Genomic DNA, 25,260 nt, shown 5'->3' with positions numbered 1-25,260 from the left:
CAAATGTGCTAACCTTACAGAGAAAGTCACCTGGGCTGGCACAGCACGTTGCTATTCATTTCAAACAGCTGGGACTAACCCAGTTGAGTAAAATTAAATTAATACAACTATTCTCATATTCTTGATGGTGATACTTTCATCTACTGCCTGTTGCCTTTCCGCTTTCTAATCAGGAGGAGATCTCATTTTCACTCTGTAACAACCCTAGCCCTTCCTGGGGTACCAAGGGGACGTTTCACGGTGGTGGTGGAGCTTGACTGCCAACGTGCCTGGGGATGCACCCCTTCACAGGGGTGAGTCTGTCTTTCTGTCCAGTAGGATTGTGGGGGTTTAGTCTTGGCTGATCCTTTAGTTTTTCTCCCTGCCATCCTCTTCAAGTTGTTTCCCGTCTTGCCGCTGTTCTCTGCCTGATCTTTTCGGCATACCCTAGAGGGGGCTGCCGCACTGCTGGCCTCTCTGCAGCGGTCGGCTGCTAATGTGGGTACTGAGCCAGTCCATCAGCATCATTAGACTTGCTTCTTCCTCTGGCACACACCTCATACATACACCTGCACACAGAGGTACAGTATTCATCCCTGGCTGGCTTCTAGTGGCCTCTTTTGGAATAAGGGGGTGTAAGACAAAGCACAGTGACTTCATCATTCAAAATTGACACAGATAAACCTCTCGTTATAAACCAGTGATCATGCCTAAAAGTGTGCACAGTCTGTATGACAGAACATGCATTAACACTACATGGGGCTACAACAGTATTTCCTAGCTAACAAATGGAAAAGATACTGTAAAAAGTATGAAAGCAATCACCATGATAACTCCTTGCTACAACACTGCCCCATGCTCCAGGCCCCTCACTGTCAACAAGGAATGTTGTTTCTTGCAAGGATGCCATTAAATATCCTGGCTGTGTTTAAAGAGTTCTGCCCACAGAACTTAATATGCAGACCTGATGGCACTAAAAATACTGATGATTTGGTGTGCAGATAACTGGTTGTTGTGGTTGTAAATCTGTTGTCATGCAAATGCCTAGTTTATCCTGTTCAGGAAAGCTGCTACTTTTTTCATTAATCTCTGGGGCTGTATTTTGAAGATGAGGCATTCTTTCCAAAGAAGCGTATAGCTGGAAATACTTTGCAGGGGTATAGCAAGCATATAAAGCCTGATCCTATGCTGTTCAGTTAGTTTTCAGAAGAGTTCAGTATCTATCAGTATAGGCAGACATGTCAGGTCAGTGGAAAGAACAAACTATGCAAACAGAGGTGAGCACCTCTTAAAAAATCCACTTTCCACAGAAGCACTCCAATGCCAATGAATATACCTTTGCAAATCCTCTGGGTCAGGCAGCAACATGTGTCATTAGTTATATGAGTGCCTGATATCTTTGGCTCAGGATCTTTTTGGGTAATACAGTTTATTATGTTCCCTGAAGCTATATTAGTTGCTCAGTTATGATGCACAGAAAGGAAGCAGGATAAATCACAGGAAGCGATGACACACGCACACATTGAGGGAGCATGTATTCACGTGCTTTCAAAAAATAATGAAAAGTTTTCAGTCACACAAGGCACTTCAAAAATCCTGTGATGTAGAAGCCAGTTACTGTCTAACGCTGGAAATGTGGCACTGTTTATTCCAAGAGGCATTGTGTTATGGTTGCCAAGTAGATGCAACTGAATCCTCTCATACTCCTCTACCTCCTGTGCTGTCTTCATGACACTAGTGAGATCAAGAACAGGTCAGTCAACATTACTTGAACTGCTGTTTTCAGTTGATTATCCTTGACATAGAGTTTTATGTCTTGCTTTTACTAAGGATCAAGAAATGATTCTCTGAAATGCAATCAACCATCCACATTCCTCAACCACAGATTCAGTGAGAACCACTGTTTGGAAAATGTTCAATGTAATGGAAACAGAAAGAAATTTTAAGAGATGGGAAACAGAAGTATTAAAACATTGTGCAAAATATTATTTGTAATCCAAATATATGCTGTTTAAATAAACTCATAATTATTTCTCCCTAATGAAGCTTTGCTTTAATTGTTTTCCCTTCTGACGCTAGCCTTGAAAAACAGGTAAGATTTTTTCATGTGCGATGCAGCAGTATATAAACCAGGGAAATGGCAAACTGTCTCTGCAGGTCCATCCCAGTGTTTTGCGGAACACTGGCAGTACAGCCTATATGTTACATGGTGATGCCATAGTAAAACGTTCAGACTCAGTGCTTCCCAGAAGAATAAAAGAAAACATACAATGAGTGGAAGAAAAATATAGGTGGAAAAGATGTCTTTTTCCTCAAGTACTGAATTTCAGCTGCAGAGCTTTACTCTGCCCTGACCAACACCCACTCCATTCTTACTGGAATCACTGGGCTATTTGTCAGGCCAGATTGAGACGTTAGTTTTTATTATGCAGTAAAAAGTACTTATTTTTCCTTTTTAAGTCTTTTTAAAACATTAAAATGCAGAGGGGAGCCTTAACTCAGCTCTGTCTCTCCCACGACTTAAATGATGGAGCTACTGCTATACTTACACTTCATGAGAGGAAAATAAAGCCAAGACTGACAAAATTCGAACCAGTAACTTAACTAGTATTTTATCAAATCCTGTCCTTGGATGGATACACCAGCTTGCTAAAGGGAGCTCTGGGTACCCCTTCAACTGCAAAAATTGTATCTTCATGTTACACACATTTAAAATTAATTTGTTTTATTCCGTCCCACCCCACCTAATGACTGTAGAGGCAGAATGGTGGATTTTAGAAGGTAATAGATAATCAAAGCTGTTGTCTAACTAAAGTAGCTTTGAGTAGCATTACTTCAAACGCAAAGCACATGACATCTGGGCATATGTTTAAAAGAATTTTCTTTATTTACCACTAAGCCAATTAGGCAGAGAGTGGTTTGGTGATCATTGGCTACAATCTTGACACTTCTAGAGAATCTTCATGTAATTTTAAGCATACCATGCACCTCACTTGCCTGTATCTCATATTCTCACATCTGAATTTGGAAAATAAAAGATATTTCTGAATCACATGGTGGTAACTCTGCTAATGAATAGGCATACCTATGAATTGCAAAACCTCAGTTTAATGTGACTCTCACTGAAGAAACTGGCTAATTTTGTAGTTTGTCAGACACTTGGCACAGTGATCCTAAAATGTGCATTATGTTCACCAGGTGAGGCTCATTTGCATGTGACATCTTTTTCATTGAGGTGGATGTTTCTTTGGAAGGGTTGTCCCTAATTGTGAATATTAGTAGGATTAATGGCATACAGCTTGCTTCTCAGCCTGCATTTTAAAGATTTTCAGAAAAGACTGCCTCTTAATGGAAACAAAGCTCTATTGGACAGAAAAGCCCTAGGAATGTAAAGCCTAATGATTATAGATGGCACTGTAGGAGATGTATTAAGGACATGTAAAACTCCTGGTGTTATAGCTGCTAAGTGATACTACAAAACTACAATTCTTTAACCTTACCCATTGCTGTTGCACAGCATTTCTGAGAAGCTTTCTTCTCCCCACCAGACAGAGACTTTTAGTTAGCATATATCTTTCTGAATGTCCAGCTACATATAGGCTTTAGAAAGCTGAGCCTTTGATGTACTTCATACAGGTAAGGAAATACATATTATAGTTATAGTCTATTAGGCATATAGTGCTGTATTGCTGTGTCAATATGAAAGCTGTTATTTCATCTCTAGTTTCTTCCAGCTCAACTGCATTAGCTTTTCAACTGATGATGGCATTACAGGACGTTATTGATGAGCTGACAGTATTTTATGATGCAGTGACATGTCATTTACTCTTTCTGTCTCTGTGAAGTGAAGGTCTGTACTCATAAATGTTAAAGAATTACCAACAAAAGAGACCAAACTCCCCTCGCAATTCACAGGGGAGATACGATGCAGATCTGCAATGCAAACATGTCTGTTCTGCTTTATCTTTTACTCTGAACTTTGACAGAAGAACAAGTCCATGCATGTTTAGTCAAAGCCAGAAGGGGAGAGGGGAGAAGGCAGAAGTAACACACAGTGGGGAAATGTAAATCTTTACATATAAATAATGCTGTAAAACTACAGTAAGCAATTAGGATTGCATAGGTAATCTGCTCCATAGTCTTTCATGATTTAGATACAGTTCTTTCTTATTACATCAAAGCTTTGGCAGAAGAATGACTTTTAGTCAGTAGTCCTGTTATACTCTTCCACTAAACAAAGACATACTACAGCACAAGAATATTTCTTATTAACTCCAATGCTGTTGTGCAGGCAAATAAAATTATAAACCTAAGTGGTCAGAATAATTGTTAATGTTGAAAATACATAAAGGCAAATTTTATAAATCAGGGCTCAAATAAAAGAAAGAAGATAAAGCCAAAAACTGCATTAAGATAGCTCCATAAAAGTCTTTATAAGTTAAATGTAGAACAGATTATGTGGTGCATCATGAAGAAGTAGCTTTTGGAAATAAGTATGCATGAAATACAATATCTATTTCAGTGGATAAACTGGTCAAATAAAGCAAACGGTACCCAGTGTCAGACAAATTATAATGATGGTTTCAAGAAGGTTTCTAAAGATATATGAAGATAATTTTGTTACAGCTATGACTTCGGGCAAGATGCTAGATGTTACAAAAATAAAGGCCAGTCTGTCATAGACTGTCATATGAAGTAGCTAAAAAGACACTGTAAAAAGCTGTCAGAGAATCTGTGAAATACAAAGATGATGGGACTATAAGCTTCACTTGCACAGATAAAGGAAGTCCTTTCATTCTCTTATATTTCTCATAATTATTTTGTGTTTCAGGATTAAGACATGCATGATGCAACAAGATACCTGACAATAGTAGATTCTCATGAAAATTCATCTGGTAAATGGCCTTTGAGGTTAAAGTTCTGAATTATAGTAGGATGCAGGGCTCAGTCTTATGTGCTTTTCCCATGAAAAATTGTTGGCACAGCAGGCTTTGAACCATTGAGTATGTGAATAAATTATAGTTCTAAATAATATAGTCCTGAAATTCGGGTAAGGAACAATTGTTCCCTTATTTGCTGACAAAGTTACTGGAAATCAGAAGTGCAATAGAACCAAATCATTTGGCTTCTGATTCTGAGTAACTCCAGTCAACCAATTCTTGTGTGCTTACCCATGCAGCATTATCTGCTCTCCTCTCAACGTATCCTTTAATACATTTTGATAATATTTATTGACCAGTTCTATCAAAATGGACTGTGCATGGAGTTTAGGGGCAGATATTAAGTTCTTGTGAGATTGAGGGGTTTAGTTTTTACTGATTAAACTGGTGAGGTTTATTTGTGAATGCTCCTTATCTTCCATTGCTCAGAAATTTGTGTCTACTGCATTAATTTATTTGATTGGAGAATCACATCATTCTCATTTGAGGGGAAGGTTTAATGCTCTCATTAAAGGTAGTATTCTTCAGTTCCTCGGTGAGTATTTGTCACACTTAGTGCCATGATCATCTTTATTTTTGATTGCCATATGAAAGGCTTTTATTTTTGAAATTCAGATTATACGAGCACACATTGAATTACATGATAAAACAAATTATAATGCAGGCTAAATGTCATACAAATTAAGCTTTTGCTCCAATTTTCACCCTTTTTAGTTTGTAAAAGACCCTACTGAGTTCACTTTCATTATTCCTGATTTCTTCCATGAATGAGAGAAGGATTAGGCTCTTTAAGATTATATCATCTAACCACATGCCTGGCTCACTGCAAGCTACTCATATATTTACCAGCCACAAGCGTTCTTTAGATGTTTTTAAAAAGAGCCTTTTCTGTGAAGATTCAGTCCACATATGGATTTGAATTTTGAGTTGCCAGTCTTGATAAATTCAAACTGGAAGGTCAGTAAACAGATGTAAACAGAGGAAATAAAAATGACTTCATTTTTTCACCTGTTGCTCTGATAGTGAGACTATTTTCTGCTTAGCTCGAAAGGAGAATACTATCTGTCTTGTTTCACTGCTTCCTGCATTTCTACCATTTTGAAACTGTTTAATCCATCAAGTAGAAACTGCTGCTCTTTGCATAGTGAGCTGCAGTGCTGAGAAATTTAATATGGAACACGATAGCCTCCTAGTTATTAACATTATAATTTCTTCCAGTATTTTACTGGTTGCTTATAAATACATTTTTGTTACAATATAATAGTGCATTCATGGTCACGATTGTATACAGGTAGGAGTTGTTCACTTTTCTCAAATATTTGCAAGAAACATAAACAAAAACCATATGTTTCAAATATTTCACTGAATACCTTTTTCCACTTCTCTGTGTGTGTTGCAGCCATTTGAGCCCTGTGCTGTTTCAAAATCCTACCACTTACCCTCATGTTTTATTACATATTTTTTATCTTTCTCTATTTTTAAATATGTTTTGTGCTCTAAACTGAAGATTTTTTCCTCAACACTGACCCTCAATTCTTCTCCATCTCTGTGATTGTCACAAGAACAAAATCAATTCCAGCTTTATAAACAGATCATTAGGTGGTTTTGAGCTGTAATCCTTGTTGTTTGTCTGCATTGTTAATCTTTATTAACTTGGCCAACTTGGGGGTAAGTACTCTGTGTCTTTTGCATAGAGAACCCCATTGTGACTGAGTGGGTGTTCCATCCACATGGCATCTTTACTAGTGTTTTGATATTCAAAACTCTCTCACTAAGAAAGAAGGGTTTCTCTACTGCTTAAATATCTTGCTGGCTCAACGTTTCAAAGTATGCTTTGTGCTGTCCAGGCATTCTCATTAATTGCTAGCACAAGAGATGGGCCAAAACCCAAAAACTTTGAATCCAACTCCTCTCCTTCCTCCACACCCCTTGTCTTTTGGAAACTTTGGAAAGCTGAATCCAGACACAGAGCCGAGTATTGCAAATTGGCCAAACCCCAATCCCACCTCCCCCATCTTAGGGGTTTTCCAAATCCTGATCCAAAATGTACTCCCTAGTCTTCTTTTCTTCCTCATTTCTTTGTGAGATTCTGAAAACTTGCATATTCTTTCCTTGATGATACCTTGGCAGTTTCACCTGATCAATTTTAGGTTTGCTCATGATGGTCTAAGCCTGCCTGTAGAATCTGAATTTTGATAAGAAAAAAAAGGAAAGTGGAATGGAATCCCATTTGCATTACTAAACCTGAAAGCCATATAAAGAATTACCTATGCCCTACTGCCATAGAAGGAAAATAAGACAAGACAAAAGCCTTGTAAATTAGAGTTCCAAAGATGTTAAAAAGTGTGTGAGGTTTTTTGTTTGCTTTGGTTTGGTTTCTTCAGTAAAGTAATTTATAACTCATAAAGCTCCAACTTCCAGCTGGGGTGGTTTACAAAAATACAGGTTCTGTTCCTGTAGTATTCAAAAGAAATATCATCAATCCCAAGTGTCACTGTGTAATACCTCTAAAATCGCAAGCTTGATAGCTCAAATGATCAGACTTCCAATAATTGCTTTGTATCTGCTTGTTTGTAGCTGCTGTTGACATCTAAGCCTCTAAAGATTATGTTTTCTGGTTATTTTTTGCCTACAGTAAGCCTAGAGACTTTTATAAAACATGAAACTCACTTATTGACCTGGCTTCTGAAGCTGTGCCTGGGAGTTAAAAACCCAGTAATGAGTATGAAACTGTTCGTGGATTTGCAGGAGTTGACAGCATAGAACAGGTCTCTTGCTTGAAGTTCATTGCAAGCTCTGGATGTGTTCTGTAAGGTAATGGAAGCGCTCTGCAGTTAAGGTCAATTTACTGACATACTGCTCACAGTATATTTCTTATTGTCATGTATAGTTAAATGAGATTTATTTTAATGTGATTTCTCCAGGAACTAACCAACATATCGGTCCATGTAGCTAAGGCTGCTAGTTTGCATCTTCAGAGATCTTGTACAATACTGCGCTCTGTCAGTGACTTAATGTAAAATCATGGGCAAGTTAGTTAATCTCCCTGTACATACAGTGCCCACTTCATAAAACATAAAACCAGTATTCCCTGTATCTTCTGGGCTGTTCAAAGAGTATGGCATGTAAACAACTGTTAGAGTAAGCTGAGATACAGTGCTAGCTGGGAGGCAAGAGGCATGGAAAGACTGGAGATAAATAAATTGCACAGGCTGGAAAAGGAGCATGCAGTAGTGCAACATCAGAGGAAATAGTCTTATGTGAGGAAAAAAAATTGGAAGGTAGAGGCTTACTTTCCAGAAGAAGAGTGTGAGTGGCCCAGAGTTGCGTGTGAGCCCACTCACAGGCACTGGGATGACTCTAAAAACAGGAATTCATTTCAGTCTGCCTACAAGGATCATGTTCAAAAGTTGAGGAGAGATGAAGGGTATGTAAGTGGCACCCTGGGAAAGGAATAAGCCTGAGGGAGAAATGATGTTGGAAGAGTGATGGATACATACTTGTCTGTCTTACCTGGGATTCTCCATCAAAACAGGAGGAAGCAATTTTGCATCTGCTCTTGCAGAATTCCCCTATTTTGCTGGTGTAATTCAGATCTCAAGCATGTCAGTTCAAGATGTTTGGCTCATCCACTAAATTACCACACCCTTCCAATTAAAAAATGTGAAAGCAATGTTAAATTGTTGTGAAAAACACTACAAGAGTCTATAAACTTTTACATATTTTGCTGAGATTTTTGTTTTAGATTGTTCTGCTGCCAAAGGCAAAGGGCTGTTACTGAAGTGCAACAGGTATCTTAACTCGTAAGGTAAATGGTGGCAGTCTAACATGGGAAGGGGGGGAGGTCTTTGTAGCTCATCACTTCAATGCAATGAGTGCAGTTAAATTTCTAGAAAGAAGCAGTCCTCATGTATTCACTCCATCTGTTCCCACAATTCCCGTGGAGGAAGCAACTGTTCAGCTTCAATGTTGAACGCTCAAAATGCTTCATGTGAAAGCATCTCATTGGTCTGATTTCTGCCCAGTTAAACAAAATGGATTAAGCAGTGTTACATATCATCTCTTTCTCGAGACTTGTCCTCACATTAGATGTACAGGTTCATGTGGGTGCCGAAGACAGAGAGGTCACAGCACACTGGTACTGAGGTGACCTCATTGCACCCCAGTGCTCGTGGCAACCAGTGTCTCAAACAGGGCAAAGACTGTATGAGTCTGAAGGCTGAACTATCTATTACTCTGCTAGGTGTGAACAAGGATGTTCATACTCCTTGGGGCTATATTGTTCCTGCTAATTTACATCTGAATTTTATCTCAAGGTGGAGGTCAAGGTAGAGGTTTGCTATGCATCAGCACCTTAACCTTTCAGGAAAGTGCTTTTGGAATCACAGGTCCTGTACGTCTGGGTGAACTTCACCCAGGCAGTCAAGAATATTGCAGTCCTTATAACTTTCATTCTAGTTTCTTCCACATCTACTGAAGGTATACACACATGTAAATGCAAATACTATCTAAAGCTCCTTATAAACCACTGGCTCCCTCCCACTTCTCAGTTTCCATACTTGCACAAGCTTCCAGGTTCCCAGAAATCAATCCAGGCTTATAAGAGGAAAAATCTAAGAATAACTGTTAACTGAAAAAGTGAAAAGAAATAAAAAATCCTGGTTGCTACAGACCTGATGGCAAAAAAGAGGTCCAACCTCCAGGAAGAGACAGGTGGCTTCTGAGTGAAAACGGTAACATATTCTCCCCAGGGAGATCAGCTCCAAAGTTGAGTTCACTCTTTCCTGCTATAAAGCATATTGATGTTAACAGTTTTCTTCTGCCTGCACGTGTGTTTTTCAAATTAGGTATTGTTAAACCTGTAGAGCTTAAAATACTGCTTCAGACACCCTCCTTTGCTTCTACTTCCATTTCATATAATCTGCCATAGGTGTACAGTGCCGATAACCAGCTCTGCTTCTCACAAACAGATGCAAACCAATTTAATTTAAACACCTGGCAGAGGTGAAGGGGAACTGGAACTAATTACCAGTTCAGAAAGTGGAAGGGGTAATTTTCAGGACACGGAGTAGCGTGTATTTGTGCTTTCACTCTCCTCTACAATGGTGAAGGGCTTACGTTTGTAATATCAGGGTTTGGAGGTGAGATATTTGCATACGTACATTCAGAAAGTGATACTGAATGCAATCCTGGCCTCACCAATCTCCAGTATCAATTTCATAAATGATCTTAAAGGACTTCATCTGTAGCATTAAGATTTTGCTGTTACTGGTGAAACAAACTACTGGGCACAGTAAGCACCATCCACATTGGCTAACACATCCTTTGGGGTGTCAGCTATTACTTGTTCTGCAAGAGGAGTCTTTTATTGCTCTGAATTCTTGCATTCACTTGGGGTGCATGACAAAGAGTTTGAAGATGAACAGGGCTTGAGGCTTTGCATCTTTAAGGCAATGTTACCTTGTTGACGACATATTTTCCTCTTTTACTATAGGCTTTATTTTTAAGTATATATGCAACGCAAAACCAAACACCCCCACCTCCAAACTAGTGTTCCATATCTAGAATAACCTTTCAGCAAGATAAATAAATGAACTCCTTAAAAAATGCATATATGCAGTATAACAAAACCCTGGACCTGAACAGCAGGATATAGAAATGTTCAGCCCCAGAACACTTCCAGACACTTCATGCCTTAAAGTAATTTTTCAGTAAATCTACACTTCTTTTTCAGTTCATTTTTCTTCAATTAGGAATAATTCAAATGAGCCTTTAGGTAGATGCAACACTGCTCTGTAGAAATTGGCAGATATTGGGCATGACTCCTCATTAAAGCTGTATGCAAGAATTTGAGTAGACCTTTCCTTTGGATTTGATTCATGTGAGTTTCCATTCCTTGAATTTCGCTTTGATTTCTAGATTCAAATATGTGCAGAAAACTGAAAGCCAAACTGCTGGAAGTATGATATTCATGTGGTTACATGAAAAAATTATGGGGTTTGCATGAGTTTGTTGTGAAAACAAAATTCAAGCTGCATTTTAGAATCTGGTCTGAATCTTAATGTGCAAAAAATATCAGGCCTGGTGAATTTCACGCAACTTACAATGCTATTATGAACATCTTGCTGCTGTGCTACTGATTAAACACGTATCTTGAATAAGCAAAGCTCTTTGTAACTAAATCACCTTTTCAACATGTCTGAACATTGCAGGCCACGTAATTTGGTAACATTACTGCAAGATCTTCAGATCACTACAAGACAGACATTAAGGTGCTGGAGCATGTCCGAAGAAGAGCAACGAGGCTGGTGAAGGGTCTAGAGCACAAGTCGTATGAGGAGCGGCTGAGGGAACTGGGATTTTTTAGCATGGAGAAAAATGAGGCTTGGGGGAGACCTTATCCCTGTCTACAACTACCTGACAGGAGGCTGTAGCCAGGTGGGTGTTGGTCTCTTCTCCCAAGTAACAAGTGATAGGATGAGAGGAAACGGCCTCAAGCTGTGTCAGGGGAGCTTGAGATTGGACATTAGGAATTTTTTTTCACTGAAAGGGTTGTCAATCATTGGAACAGGCTGCCCAGGGAAGCAGTGGAGTCACCATCCCTGGAGGTATTTAAAAGACGTGTAGATGTGGCAGTTAGGGACATTGTTTAGTGGTGGCCTTGGTAGTGCTAGGTTAACAGTTGGACTCTATGACCTTAAGGGTCTTTTCCAACCTAAATGAGTCTATGATTCTATGATTCTATTTTATGATTAACTTCCTTCTCTTGCTGTCATTCTCCATGCAGAATTCCCATCAGCGGCAATGGGAGGTCCATGAGCAGAACAGTGGCAGGACACATGGAATCCGAGTATAATCCTGTTATTCCAGTTTAGATGATTTAGTTGTCTATGGGGACTTCTATGCTGATAAGAAGAATCTCCAAAACTTCCACTTAAACCCCCCACCTTTTCCAAAGTTGAACAAGAAATGTACAAAATCAGGAATTCTGAAATGGGTTTATGTAGTGTTAGTGCAACATCTCCAGTTTAAAGTTGGGCTAAGAGAAAGAAAAAAAAAAAAAAAGAAAAGCAGATGGTTATGAAAACATCCTTCTCAATTGTTTCATCCATTGTAAGCCATGTAATCAGAATCGCAGCAGTTTGGTTCTTTAAAAATAAAGCAGTCATCATTTCATCTATTCAATATTACAAATCTTGCTGTTTACCATAAAAAAATGGCCTTGAGAATTTAGAGTACAGGAATTCCAGGAGCTATCTGTAAGTACTACTCCTATGACGTTAGCCTTCTTGGGGCAAAGAAACAGAGTATGGGAGAAAACAGACAGTAGTGATCAGGAGATGTATGGAAAAAATCCTTTTGTGCAGCTCTCAGGTGTGTGTTGACACTGCTGGTGAAGCAAAGGGTTTGGGGGCTTTATGCGGTGGTGGTGGTGGTGTTATTTATGAAAGGTACACTAGACTTTTAGCAGATTTATATGTTTCATTTCTTGAGTTTTCCAGGGCAATATAAGAAGTTGTAAATTCTCATGTGGTGTCATCCTTCAGTGGTTTCCCCACTCCTGAGCCAGAGGTTGGTGCACAGTGGTCCATCCCTCCCCTCTCCTCCAGGAAGTGGTCTCTGAAGTTGTTGTGTGAGGGGATTTGGATACATAAAGGACTCCCTGGTGGGAGAGGAATCTTAATACACATTTTAGGCCTTTTCTCACCCCTGCTACATTCAGTCCATCTAGCTAATTTTCCATCGTAGCCCCTTCCCACTGAGCCTTTTCAGTCTTCCTGGCCCTGTTTCCTTGTCCGCCCAGTCCAAAGGTCCCCAACTAAGCTACTGCTGGCCAGTGCAAGCTGAAATCTGTTTCTCCCACTGTTCCTAATTAGTTCCATTCCTTGTTCCAAATTTCTCTCTTCAGATTAATTTCCCAAGCCCAGCTCTGTCTAGTTTATCTCTTTTTTATTTTGGCCTTCAGAAGTCTTCAGCATTTATGTTCCTGTTATGCCAAGCTGCGTCTTCTTTCCTCCTATCTGACTTCTCAACATCAGTAACTTTTTTCCCCTCAGTTCCTTGCCTCTTGCAAACTCTGTATCACTCCATCTGCTCATCCAGCTTTTCCTCCAGGCTGTTTTTCATTTCTACTGATGTGCAGTTCTCTTAAATGGTCTGTGGTCTACACTTGCTCCTTTCTGTCCCCAGTTCCAGTGCCCTTGGCAGGGTTTCCCTTTCCTCTGCTAGCTTGTTATACTGTTCTCCACCCTTAACACACATCCAACTTACTTTTCTCCTTCAATGTCTGAGCTTACTGAGGTACCACAGTCAAGAACTTAGGGAAGACAGAGCTTTCTACATGTCCATCTGGATGTAGCATGCCCTGCAGCACCATAAAGTTGTGATTGCAAGAGACATCCAGTTTAGCCCCATGTGGGAGAATGCCTACTGTGTTGAGAAAGAGTTCTTGGATCCAGTTTGCAATCTCTGTTTCAGAAAATAAAACAAATAGACAAAAAAAAAAAAAAAAAGCTGGAGACTTCAGGCAATGCAGGGGCATAGACATGTAAACTGGATGAAGGCATAGACATGTAAACTGGATGAATCCTGAACAGAGGGAGAGAAGTGATTTGAAACTCCTATCTGTCAAATTAATATTTACAAGTCAAAGTTCCTGGCTTTTCTGAGGTGTGTGGATCATTGCTTTTCCGTGAAAAATTTTTCTCCCATAACCTCACTTTCCTCATAGTGTAGAATAGGGTAGTTTTTCAATTTCCCCCCAAAAGAAAAAAGTAGTGACACAAAGACTGTCACTTACTTCTGTTAGAAACATTCCTGCTTTACAATTCGGGAGCAGAGTCAGACTCCTTTATTGCTGAACAAATGGTGTAAAAGGGTCCCAGAGAGCATTTTTCTGTAGAGAATACAAGGCTTTAGTAAAACATACATTCTCCCTGAAGGATTTCAGCATTTTCCGATTGGTGCCTTTTATGGCATACGTTATGTATTGACACAGATTAAGTTTCCCTCCTGTCTGGAACAATGCACACTCAGGAGGATAGCTACTGACCCAGCAATAAGCGTGAACAGCTCATGGCAAGTGGTGGAGCAGGGCTCCCGGAGGACGGCTAGCTGAAGGCAGAGCACTCCCTTCAGCTGTACCATTCTGCCTTTCTCCTCCTCCTCCTCGTCCTCCTCCTCCTCTCTCTCCCTCTTTTTTCTTCCCCTCTGTCTTTCACTGCTACACTTTCCCTAGACCCCTTGGCTTTGTTGTGCTGCATGACTGACTAGCAGGAGGGGGATTGGCTGCTCGCCGACTCAGGGAGCGCTTCCCCGCAGCTCACCCCAACCCACCCACCCACGCCTGGGTCAGGAAATGTGAGCAGGGCTGATGGAGGCGGAGAAGCAGGGCTGAAGGTTTGCACCAGCGCTGGATGTGACAGCAGGCAGCCGAGTGCTTCGCAGCTTGCACAGTGCCCGACCCCAGGTCCGGCAGAGACCCCACCATGGAGGGCTGCCGCTGGACAACTGCTGGCACCCTGCTTCTGGCTTCCCTTTTCCTGGTAAATGCCATTTCTTTCCTGTAAATATGTATTGCTTCTAGCTGATATTGTATCTGTGTGTATATATGCGGGTGGGTATGTTTTTAATCTTTAAGATTGCAGTTGGAGAGAGTTTGTTTTGAACAAATCATGTAAATTTTATCCTCTCTAAAGTATTGCAGGCTTGGAGCCTTGATATTGTGAGTTGCTGCAGGTATAACCAAGTTGGTGTTGGCATCATTTTTATAAACTTGGAGAGCAATGACCTGTGAATGGTGATTTCACTGCTTGGGATTTAGAGAAGAGCTGTTTCTCCCCTCTTTAAATCAAACTATATCACACTGCAATGTTCCTGGAATTTTCTTCCTTCCTAAACCACCCCCCCCCCCCAAAAAAAAAACCAAAAAACAACAAACCCAAAAAACAGAAAAGAAAAAATATTTTTCAGTTGTGCACATGCAGATAAACCAGGTACAGCATGTACTGAACTTTTTCCTGCAGCCAGCTTAAATGAGCTGTCATTACTGCTGTAACTCATTACAGAGACAAGTCTATACCAACTTTTGGAAGATATGTTATGTGATATCTGGTATACTTCAGGGCTGTAAAGCTGATTGTTACTATATGATTTTCTTGCATACTTCCCCTGATTATCCTGATAGGATGCTCTACAGCTGAGTGCTGTAGTTCTGCTGTTTGAGATTAAATGTTGCATTTTGACTCATACTTAATTTTATAAGTATGAGCTGTATGTTTGCTATCATCAAATCTGCAGTAAGATTATTAATATGCACAGACTTTTGATACCATAGTTGTCTTGGCATACATATATGTTGTCTTTTTCTGAAGATTTGACTTGGAGAAAGAATCTTAAAGAAATAGATGAACTTTATAGCAGCTTGCAACTTCTTATGTATCCATATAAAACAATCTATGGTGATCATTGTAAATGAATCTTAACACATTTTTAGTAGCCACATGGGCACCTAAACAGTGGGATAACCCTATTTGAAATGCTCATGAAAAATTTTTGTATGATTTTTTAAAAAAAAAGCTTTATGGATATAGAATCACTAAATACTGATTAATCACTAGAAATAAGAATGCTATCTGGACTGATTTAAAAGCCTTATTTTGTGTAATGGTCTATTTTCCATTTAAAATCTTGAATTCACACAAAATGGCATAAGTCAGCATAGATTCTCTTTCATTTATAAAAATGAGAAGTTTATAACCTGATGACTGTAATACATTATGAGCCAATCCTGCAGTACTAAATTAGGGAAGATCAACAGGAGATATGACCCAACAAGACTGTTTAAGGACTGTAGGATTTGGTCCCATGTTAAGCTCATACTCATAACATTTGTACTTCACTCTGCTGCTTGTGAATTAAGTTCTCAGTCCCTAATTCATGAAAATAAATAGTGCATTCTGCTGCCAACTATTATGCATTATATTCCATACCATACTAGTTTGTATTTGTATGACTTACCCTGTCTCAAGAGATTTCCCCCCCACCTCCCACCAAATCTCTTTGTGCCTTAAGAATAGTGATGTGAAGCAAGCTTAACTTTCTTTTTTTTGAGTCAGGCCGTTCTTTTGCTCCTTCCATACTCAGGAAAATCTCTCACTTGCTTTTGGCAGGAGATTAGGTAAACATGCAAGAATTTGACTTATAGCTTGGATAGAGCTAGAGATAAATTGTAGGATACCTTGGTATACATATTACTAACGTAATACTGCAGCATGAGTTCACTCAAGGCATGGTAGAAAGCTCATGGATGTTTTTGAGAAAAAAAAAAGAGGCATTGGATCAGCCCTGTGACCTGGCTATTAGCCTCGTAAGTACCAACCTTTAGCCAAGTAGGTGGAATGAATTTGAAAACTTCAACAATCAGCATTTGGATTTATGTGTTTCACCTTTTATCTCTCTAAAAGCCGTGTCTTGCACACACTGAGCAACATGAGCAGCCTCTAGTCATGCAACACTCCAGTAACACCAGCAGAAGTTCACAGTTGTAAGCACTAAGGCTAGGTAACAAATGCTTACAGGGTTAGTCTTACAATAATTTATCACTGTAAAGCAAAATAGCACCTAAAGTCTTTGTTCGACATCCTTACCTCAGTAAGGAGGCTGCATAGCCCAGATACATGTGCAGCCCATGCGCACATGATGGACAAGCCCACAGGCAGTATCAGCAATAACCTCTCCTGTTCCCGTCATCGGCCAGCATATATAGTCTACTTCAGGGAAGATCGTCTTCAGTGGTGTAGTAGTGAGTATAGCTCACTACTTCATCAGGGTTCTTAACCTTCTTTGGAAGAAATTGTATTCATTTTCATTTGAGTGGTGCTTGAGTAAGGTCTGTGGGCATCAGTAGTTTATTTGTTAACTGCCCTAGAACTTGCTCCATACTCAGACATCCCGTTTCCCTGACATAAATGGGAGTTAGATACTTCCACAGATAGTTTTGGGAATCTGAGCCATTAACACTAGATGCCGTCTTGAAAAAGTAATATCAGACTGAAAGTAACTTGAAAAGACAGTTTCTCTCTTGCCAGACTAAGACCAGGTATTTGGAGAATTTTGCTCATTGCTCTGTGAACTTTTGCATGTTAAAGAAATATTAGCACACCACTTTTATGAGAAACAAAAGAAAGCAGGCATTCTGTTCCGAAGATTTCCCTTTCTATTGGTTTAAAAATAGAAGCCTAACAAAAGCAAATCAGAGTGAGTTGCCTAACTCATAGGAAATGCGGCCAAAACCATAACCAGCCACTGACATGTGTTCATCTGAACTTGAAGTCAAATCATTTCATGTCAGAAGGGCATTTAATCACATTTGCATTTGTTGTTTGCATCTTTTCAGCAGCTTTTTTTTAGCTCTCTCTGTTGCTGTTGTGGTACTTACAGAAGTAACACTAGGAACTGTAATAAAGTACATGTGTTTTTCTGCAGGATTTCTTTCTTTTGCTGTGCTAATTTGTACATGGAAAATAGTCAAATACAATAGTCCATTCCTTCCAGGCTCTTTGGCATTACATTCCCCTATTATCTAACTTGGTCCATCTTGGATGACCACAAGCACAATTAGCCAGTGGAATGAATATAATGTTTCTTGTTTATATCTGAATGTACAAAGCTTGACAGTTTTTCCTTTCATGTGTAGATAGATCTACCTACTGTTGTATGTCTGCTCCTCTGTTTCTACAATTGTAGCTGTATAGAGAGGGATTTTTCCAGTACAGAGTCCAAAGTGCACACATATATTTTCATGCGTAGTCATGTGTATGTACAGACTGGCATTTGATTACACCAGTTGGGTAAGGATAAGCTGAAATACAGAGTTCAGCTATACAAAGCTAAGATTTATTCATGTGAAGGAGTGCAAAATTGCTCACCATTGTAGTTTGTGGCCAGTGCTGCTGTACTCTGAATGTCTCATGTCTATAAAACAAAACAATTTCTTATGTGAAGGTCTCGATGCTACTAAGTATGTATACAAATCACTTTCTTCTTACATTACTCTAGATCTGTTTGGGCTTATTTTATTGATTTTTTTTTAAAAGCATATAATTTATTTACTCTTTTTTCTACCAAGTGCAAAGGCTTTCATAAGCTAAACTAAGGTTGATGGATTTTTCTTTTTCTTTTGGACTTCAGCGAATGGGAGTCAGTACTCAATGTAGACGGTTCGGCTATTGGTCTGCTTCACCAGTGTCAGTAAAGTTAAACACATTTTGTTTTAATGAGTTTTGCTAGATTCATAGGTCTGGTAAAGAATAATAAAAGAAACTATGAAATTGAACACTGTGGAGAGTCTGAAGATTGGAATATGGTCACCTGTAGTCATGGATCTGTCAGGTGGACAAACTCATATGCTGAGGAGGTTCATAAGTTAATGTAAAGCCTGAGTAGTCCACATGCCCAGACAAATAATTCTTTAGGAGAGGGCTATCAATCTCTGCATGACTGAATTTTCACTGAAGGAAACAAGAACTGAATCCCTTATAACTGTGTTGTTAGCCATCCAAATATAACCTCATGGCTTCTGTTACAGTGTTGTCAAATCTGGAAACAGCACTGTTGTTTCTATTGCTTTTTGTAGCTACGTTTTTAAGCTTGTAAGAAAAGTCTGAGCTGTATGGGCAACAATTACATGGAAAAAAATGGGAAATTGCAGTCTGTTGCGGTGGAGGCATGTGTTCTTTTGTATGAGGAAGGAAAGCAGAATAATAAGATCATCCTTACAGAAACAACCAGAAAGCTGAAGGTAGTGAAAAGACATCAACCGCCAGATGCTATGGTAGATGAGGAGCAGGAAAAGGAAAAAGAAATTACTTATTCCAGCCCAAGCCAAGGACAGTTATGAAGGAAGTCTTCTCATGTGGTGGACAGCAACTAATCAAAAGCTGGCATGAAACATTGAACTCCATCAGAATATCATACTCTGGTATGAACCACAATTTCTTTCTAACTGATGTACAGGAATGTCTAATTTTGCTTTTGGCATCTCCATCTTTTCATATCAGCAGATGGGCAGTAGGCTTGTCTTAACAGATAGCTGACCAGCTTTGGATATTCAAGGTCTTACATGTATCATGGTCTCATTTGTATGTTCAGGCAAAACGGGGGAAGTAAGCAAGACATACACGTTTCATGGAGTGAGGGAAAATCTTCTCTAGGTCCTTAACCCTGTGTAGTGTTGAACACAAACCAGTAACAGTCAATGCTTAGTGCAGTCTGATCATTCAGATGTCCTTCTGTCTCAGGGAATGTAAAACATTTCATCATAGGTCTGAGATTTGCTATCATGCACGCTAAGACTCACTGTATATGTCGAGACCTATTTTTTTAATCAGCCAAAATTTTTACTTATACAAAAGGGACAAAGAGAGAGGGTTGTCTATTGGGGATTATAGATACTAGAAAGATTTAAAGGTTGGTACCATGGTTTTAAAGATACAATTCTCAAATGTTTCATTTGTCTTTCAAGATAATTTTATGCTGTATCTTATCTGTCTTTGTTGAAGACTCTCCTAAAAGTGGGAGGTCATCAGCCTTTAAAGTTTTTGCCCTTCTTTTTGCAAGTGGCAAATACCATTCTCAGAATACTAACTGTTAATACAAATGTAATAGTTCATAACCTTAGCATTAGCTGAGATTTGAGTGCAAGCTTTTAATGTATATAAACTGATTTGCCTCTGTTAACTGCAATAGAGCTATATTGAATTCCACCTTAGACTTTGTACTTAAGTGTTTTCATTTAATAACTTTTTATTTTGAGCTTTTACATGTGGTATTTAGATGTTATGCACAGGAGCAATTAAAATACCTCCAAAAAGCATTGGTTATGAATATCTTCTTTTGAAACATCTGAGTGGCCAACTTATCTTATTTTCAACAGAACACCTTTGCAGGGTGTCGTGGGTTTGTTATGGCCTGAATCTGAGTGTGCACATTGAAAACTACTCTAGGCCAGGACCTCATTGCTTCACTGACAGTGAGATTTTACTATATCAGAGATCACTAACTCCAAGTGCATTTCCAGCCTTTTTCTTTTTTTCTCCCTTGAATTACCCTGGGTAGAATTTCATTTCACATATGAGCATTTTTTTTTTCTTTTTGCTGCCAGAATCCAAATTTTCCAAATTTTTTATAAAAGTAGTTAAAGTTGTGGTGAAATTGGAAGGCAGTATAGACAGGTGACTGGGGGGGAGGGAAAACAGTGTGTGTACTTGTAAGATTTAGTCTGCTTCCAAGGCAAGCATACGTAGAAATCTTAATAGTTTTGCCACCTGTGAATTATTTGGACACTGCTTATAGGAGCAGTCCTCCTAGTTGTGTAGAGGAATAAATGGTATGTTCACTGATTCTACAGTACATTAATTTTCACATTGTTTCCTTTTTTTTTTTGTTGCTGCCTTTATGGAATTTCTTCCAAAGCTTCAACTTTTTAGAGGTTGTCATGGAATTTCTGCCTTTCAGGGACTTCTTGTAGAGCAAGTTCAGCATAGAGGGTGTCAGGGTGGAGGGAAGGGGGTGTGTGATAACGTAAGACATCCTGAAATAAATTCCAAGAGTGCTCAAGAAATGAGACAGGAAATTATATGCAATTTATAATAAATTCAAACTGTCCCATAAAATAAATATAACTCATTTTGTTCCCATATGAATGCACTGTATGGGTGTCAAATTTCCCCTTCTAGCTTTGTTGGATATAATCTCAGTCCCTGTTTGAAGTTTGCTAGTGTATTGTTCAGATCCTGCGCTATATCAACAGACCCAGAAATGAAAGGGAATAAAGGAAGCAATAAGGTCTCCTACCGTTGTGGTGCTAGCATCACATTGCTGGATTATTTATTTATTTACTTTCTTACTGGCTTATTTAAATCCTTGTATTTCTTTCAGCCTGGACTGTTAAAAGCATCTGTTGTTCAGGGCAAATATAACTGCCCTTAACAAGCCCAAGGCTGTCTTTTCTTTTTTCATTTTGGTATGTGGATGGATTATGACTGTAAATGTGTTTTGGATATGACATTTTCATAGTTCCTGTAACTTTTAAAAAAGAGATTGAGGGATTTTCAAGTTACTGTGATATTGCCAATGTGTTCCTTGAAGGTCTAGTCAGGGCCGTGTTTTAAAGATGAAAGATCTGAATTAGCTGAAGGGAAAAGGGAAATAATTCAATATAAAACTCTGAAACTAAAAACCTGAGCTGCCACAGATTGAATTGTAATACTCTGCTTTGCTAATTCAAACTTTAGCAGTCTTGTCATTATCTGATGGGCTCAGCCACCCATCAGTGCTGGTGAGCATCAGGGCAAGTGGGAGTGTGTAATCACATCTTACTAGAGTTGAAGACTGGCACAGAGAGGAATGCATACCCTTTCTGTGCAGCATACTGGCTCCAAAGTGTGGATGTGTCTTTTCTTTCATTTGGTGAGATCAATGGAACCATAAATATTTTCATCACTTGTGGTATTAGAGGGCAGCATGAGAGTAGCAGCAGCTTCTATTCAGACAGTGTTTAGATCCTTCCATCTTTGTGATTCAATGTAAAATCATGAAAAAAAAAAAAAAAGTAGTAGTCCTAGAAAACTCCTCCACCATAATACTGCAAACTCTCAGCAATTGAGTGTATTTTCCTTTAATATAATATATTCATTAATTTGAGATCAATTACTGGTGATTAAGGGGGGAATAAATATGTTAGATAAACTCTGAAGTTTATAGTTAATTCCTAAGGGTCCCATGAGCATTTTTTCCCTGTCTTCCCTTTATTTTTTGTTATGACATGGGACCTTGAGCTTTCTCCATGATCTCTTTTTATTTCTCCCTCTTCCCTTCTTCCTTCCTTCCTTCCTTCCTTCCTTCCTTCCTTCCTTCCTTCCTTCCTTCCTTCCCTCCTTCCCTCCTTCCCTCCTTCCCTCCTTCCTTCCTTCCCTCCTCCCTCCCTCCCTCCTTTCCCCTCTTTCTCTCTTTCGTCCCTAATTTTTTTAAATAAATATTTCCCTTTGAATTTTCGTGCCTCCAGGAGGCTTAATGTTTCAACCCTTTAAATGGCCCTTTGTTGTGAAAATAAACACATACACAGCTCTATGAGGTAACTGAGGGACATGGCAGATCATCAGAAGAATAGGAGGCTTCATTTATTTTGAATAAACCTCATGATTGTGAATGTTTATGTGAAATCACACAAATCTCTCCTCCCTTCTCTGAAATGTCTCCTGACCAGAGAGTGCCATCTTCCTGTTGCAACCTGTGGCATCTTGTCTTAATGCTCTGACCTGCTCCAGAGGAGGCTGAGTTATCCCAGGGCTGACGAGCCCATTAAAAGCTATGCTGATGTGACAAGGTCTTCTAGCTCAGACTTTCAGGACCAGAGTTTCTAAATCCAGTCCACACAGGGTTTGGTGCACATAAGAGGACTCACTGTTGGATGTCATGATCTGTACGGAAAGTTAGGCTGGGTGAATATCTGAAGCTTAAGGTCAGTTTAGTAAAGCAAGGGAAAATGGCTAATATGCACTTCAGTGTATTACCCTGCCTCTTTGGGGGAGAGGGGAGAGGGTTCACCTGTGGAGCTGCAAATGTCAGCCATATATTGGCCATTTTTTCTTGAAGCTCACGAACACAGCCCAGCCAGCACACAGCTTTCACTTCTCGCCACTTATAAAACACTTGGCATACAATAGGCCTTGTCACAGATAACAATTTTACTTTTCTCTCTTTTCCTTTCTGTGTGCCTCTGTGGGCTCTTTCCCTGCCACAGTTCTTGCTACGTGGAAGGCAAACCCAAAGTCCTTGGCTGCGAGATGCACTTTTGAACCCATGCTGTTGGGTGGGTTCCGAATTCTGGAAAGTGATTTCACCCATTCTGCATCTGAACGAGTCCTAGCCTCGAAAACCTTTCTGAGTCAATTAGGCGACAAGTCTGAGGCTGAGCCAGCTTGGACCTGCTCTGTATTGGATCACCCATGCCTGGTGTTTACACCAGCACGGCAGGATTTAAATACAACAGGGTGTTGTAACTTGGGTCTGTGAGAGCAAGAAAGAAAGCTCTTGTATTCACATTGCTCTCCTGGTGTATATTTTCATATGGGTAAATGGAATGAGAGATAGGACCGATCTGAGTTTTATAAGGCACTGTTATAAAATGTTATAGGGAGTGCAGCGTGCAGCGTGTTGAAGTGATATGGTGTCAGCTCCATCTTCTGCCAGCAACCTCCCCCCCCCCCCCCCCCCCCCCCCCGCCCCCGGCTGGCTGCTGCCCTTTTAGGAGAAGAAATGAGCTCACGTTTGGCACATTTCTCCTGGGATACAACTTCCAGTCCAGGTTTGGGAATGGCTGTTTAGCTCCTAAAGTCCTGAGATGGCTGTTTATCGTTTCTTCCCCGTTTTGCTGCAGACTAGAAGCTGTGTACTCCCTATTGTAAGTTTTAAGAGTCTGCATATGACTTGCTTCAGGGCAGGAAGAATCCCATGGGACTATGGGGACAGCACTGGCAATGTGTTTATCCTTCCGAGAGCACTTGATGTGTGGAGCTAATGGCTGTCAGAGGGTGCAAATGTGTACAACACTGAGACTACAGACATTCTGTTTTCAGGACAAGAGTTCAGTGTGACACTTTGTCCTTATTACTTGTGCAATAACCATCAGGTCATATATAGCTAGGAATGGAGGAGGGGTTATTTCTGCCTCAATGAACTTTTGCTTTCCTGTGCAAAAGGAAAAGATGCCATAATTTCGCTTTTTCTGTTGCCTTAGTAATGACCCTACCTTGCATGACTCTGCTGCTAAGAGTAAAAGAAGACAAAAAGGAACACTGCGCTGAAAAGAACTACCATAGCAGATTTTTACATATGTCCCTGGGAACTGAGCTAGCTGTATGTGTATCAGGTGTCCTCCTTCAGGGTAAAGAAAAATTGTCCACCTATTGCTCTTCCCCTTGTCTGTATTCACAGGAGCAGAGTAAGCATTGAAAAACTGCAAGAGTTTTTCAGTGTGATTTTTGTCTTCTCTCCTCCTCATCAATGTGTCTTCCTCTGTTTCTTCTAAGCAATGGATGATTTTGATCCTGAAGAAACAGTAAATTAAAAAGGACTATGGTGGGTTGACTCCTGTCTGGAGGCCAGGTGGCCCACAAAGCTGGTCTGTCACTGCCCTCCTCAGCTGGACATGGGGGAGAAAATATAACTAAAGGCTCGTGGGTCGAGATAAGGACAGGGAGATCACTCACCAATTACTGACATGGGCAAAACAGACTTGACTTTGGAAAATTAATTTCATTTATTACCAAACAAATCAGAGTCGAGTAATGAGAAATAAAACCCAATCTTGAAAACACCTTCCCCCAACCCTCCCTTCTTCCAGGGCTTAACTTCACTCCCAATTTCTCTCCCTCCTAGCAGTGCTAGCAGCGCAGGGGGATGGGGAATGGGGGTTGTGGTCAGTTCATCACACATTGTCTCTGTCACTCCTTCCTCCTCATGGGAGGACTCGTCACACTCTTCCCCTGCTCCAGCGTGGGGTCCCTCCCACAGGAGGCAGTCCTCCACCAACTTCTTCAATGTGAGTCCTTCCCACGGGCTGCAGTTCTTCACAAACTGCTCCAGTGTGGGTCTCTCCCATGGGATGCAGACCTTCAGGAACAGACTGCTCCAGCGTGGGTCCCCACAGGGTCACAAGTCCTGCCAGCAAACCTGCTCTGGCGTGGGCTCCTCTCTGCACAGGGCCACAGGTCCTGCCAGGAGCCTGCTCCAGTGCGGGTTTCCTACAGGGTCACAGCCTCCTTCAGGTGCCTCCACCTGCTCCAGCGTGGGGTCCTCCACGGGCTGCAGGTGGATATCTGCTCCACCATGGACCTCCATGGGCTGCAGTGGGACAGCCTCCCTCCCCATGGTCTTCTCCACGGGCTGCAGGGGGATCTCTGCTCCGGTGCCTGGAGCACCTCCTCCCCCTTCTTCTGCACTAACCTTGGTGTCTGCAGAGTTTCTCACATCTTCTCACTCCCCTCTCTGGCTGCAATTGCTCCTGGTTTGTTTGGGTTTTTCCCCTTCTTAACTCTGTTATCCCCGAGGCGCTACCATTGTCACTGATGGGCTTGGCCTTGGCCAGCAGAGGGTCCATCTTGGAGCCGGCTGGCATTGGCTGTATCAGACACAGGGGAAGCTTCTAGCAGCTTCTCACAGAAGCCACCCCTGTAGTCCCCCTGCTACCAAAACCTTGCCACGCAAACCCAATGAAAGTACCCAGAAGGACATTTGGTCTTTTTTTTTAATTCTTTTTTTTAAGAGGCTGAAATGAAAA

The 25,260-nt window shown here is 40.4% G+C and overlaps 2 protein-coding genes across 4 annotated transcripts in view; one reads left to right on the top strand and one right to left on the bottom strand.

Moving 5' to 3' along the window:
• Positions 1-25,260, bottom strand: part of SLC3A2 (solute carrier family 3 member 2) — a 311,934-nt gene that overhangs the window by 255,326 nt on the left and 31,348 nt on the right. The window lies entirely within an intron of this gene.
• ADAMTSL1 (ADAMTS like 1) overlaps positions 13,786-25,260 on the top strand; it is a 206,526-nt gene continuing 195,051 nt past the window's right edge. For all 3 annotated transcript variants that reach the window (XM_075741113.1, XM_075741112.1, XM_075741114.1), the window contains exon 1: positions 13,786-14,464. In XM_075741113.1, the coding sequence (XP_075597228.1) occupies positions 14,408-14,464 (57 nt within the window). In that variant the 5' untranslated portion in view covers positions 13,786-14,407. The remainder of the gene's footprint in view (positions 14,465-25,260) is intronic.

This window comes from Balearica regulorum, chromosome Z, assembly GCF_011004875.1.
Source record: "Balearica regulorum gibbericeps isolate bBalReg1 chromosome Z, bBalReg1.pri, whole genome shotgun sequence".
NCBI lineage: Eukaryota > Metazoa > Chordata > Aves > Gruiformes > Gruidae > Balearica > Balearica regulorum.
This window is presented reverse-complemented; position numbering and strand designations above follow the sequence as displayed.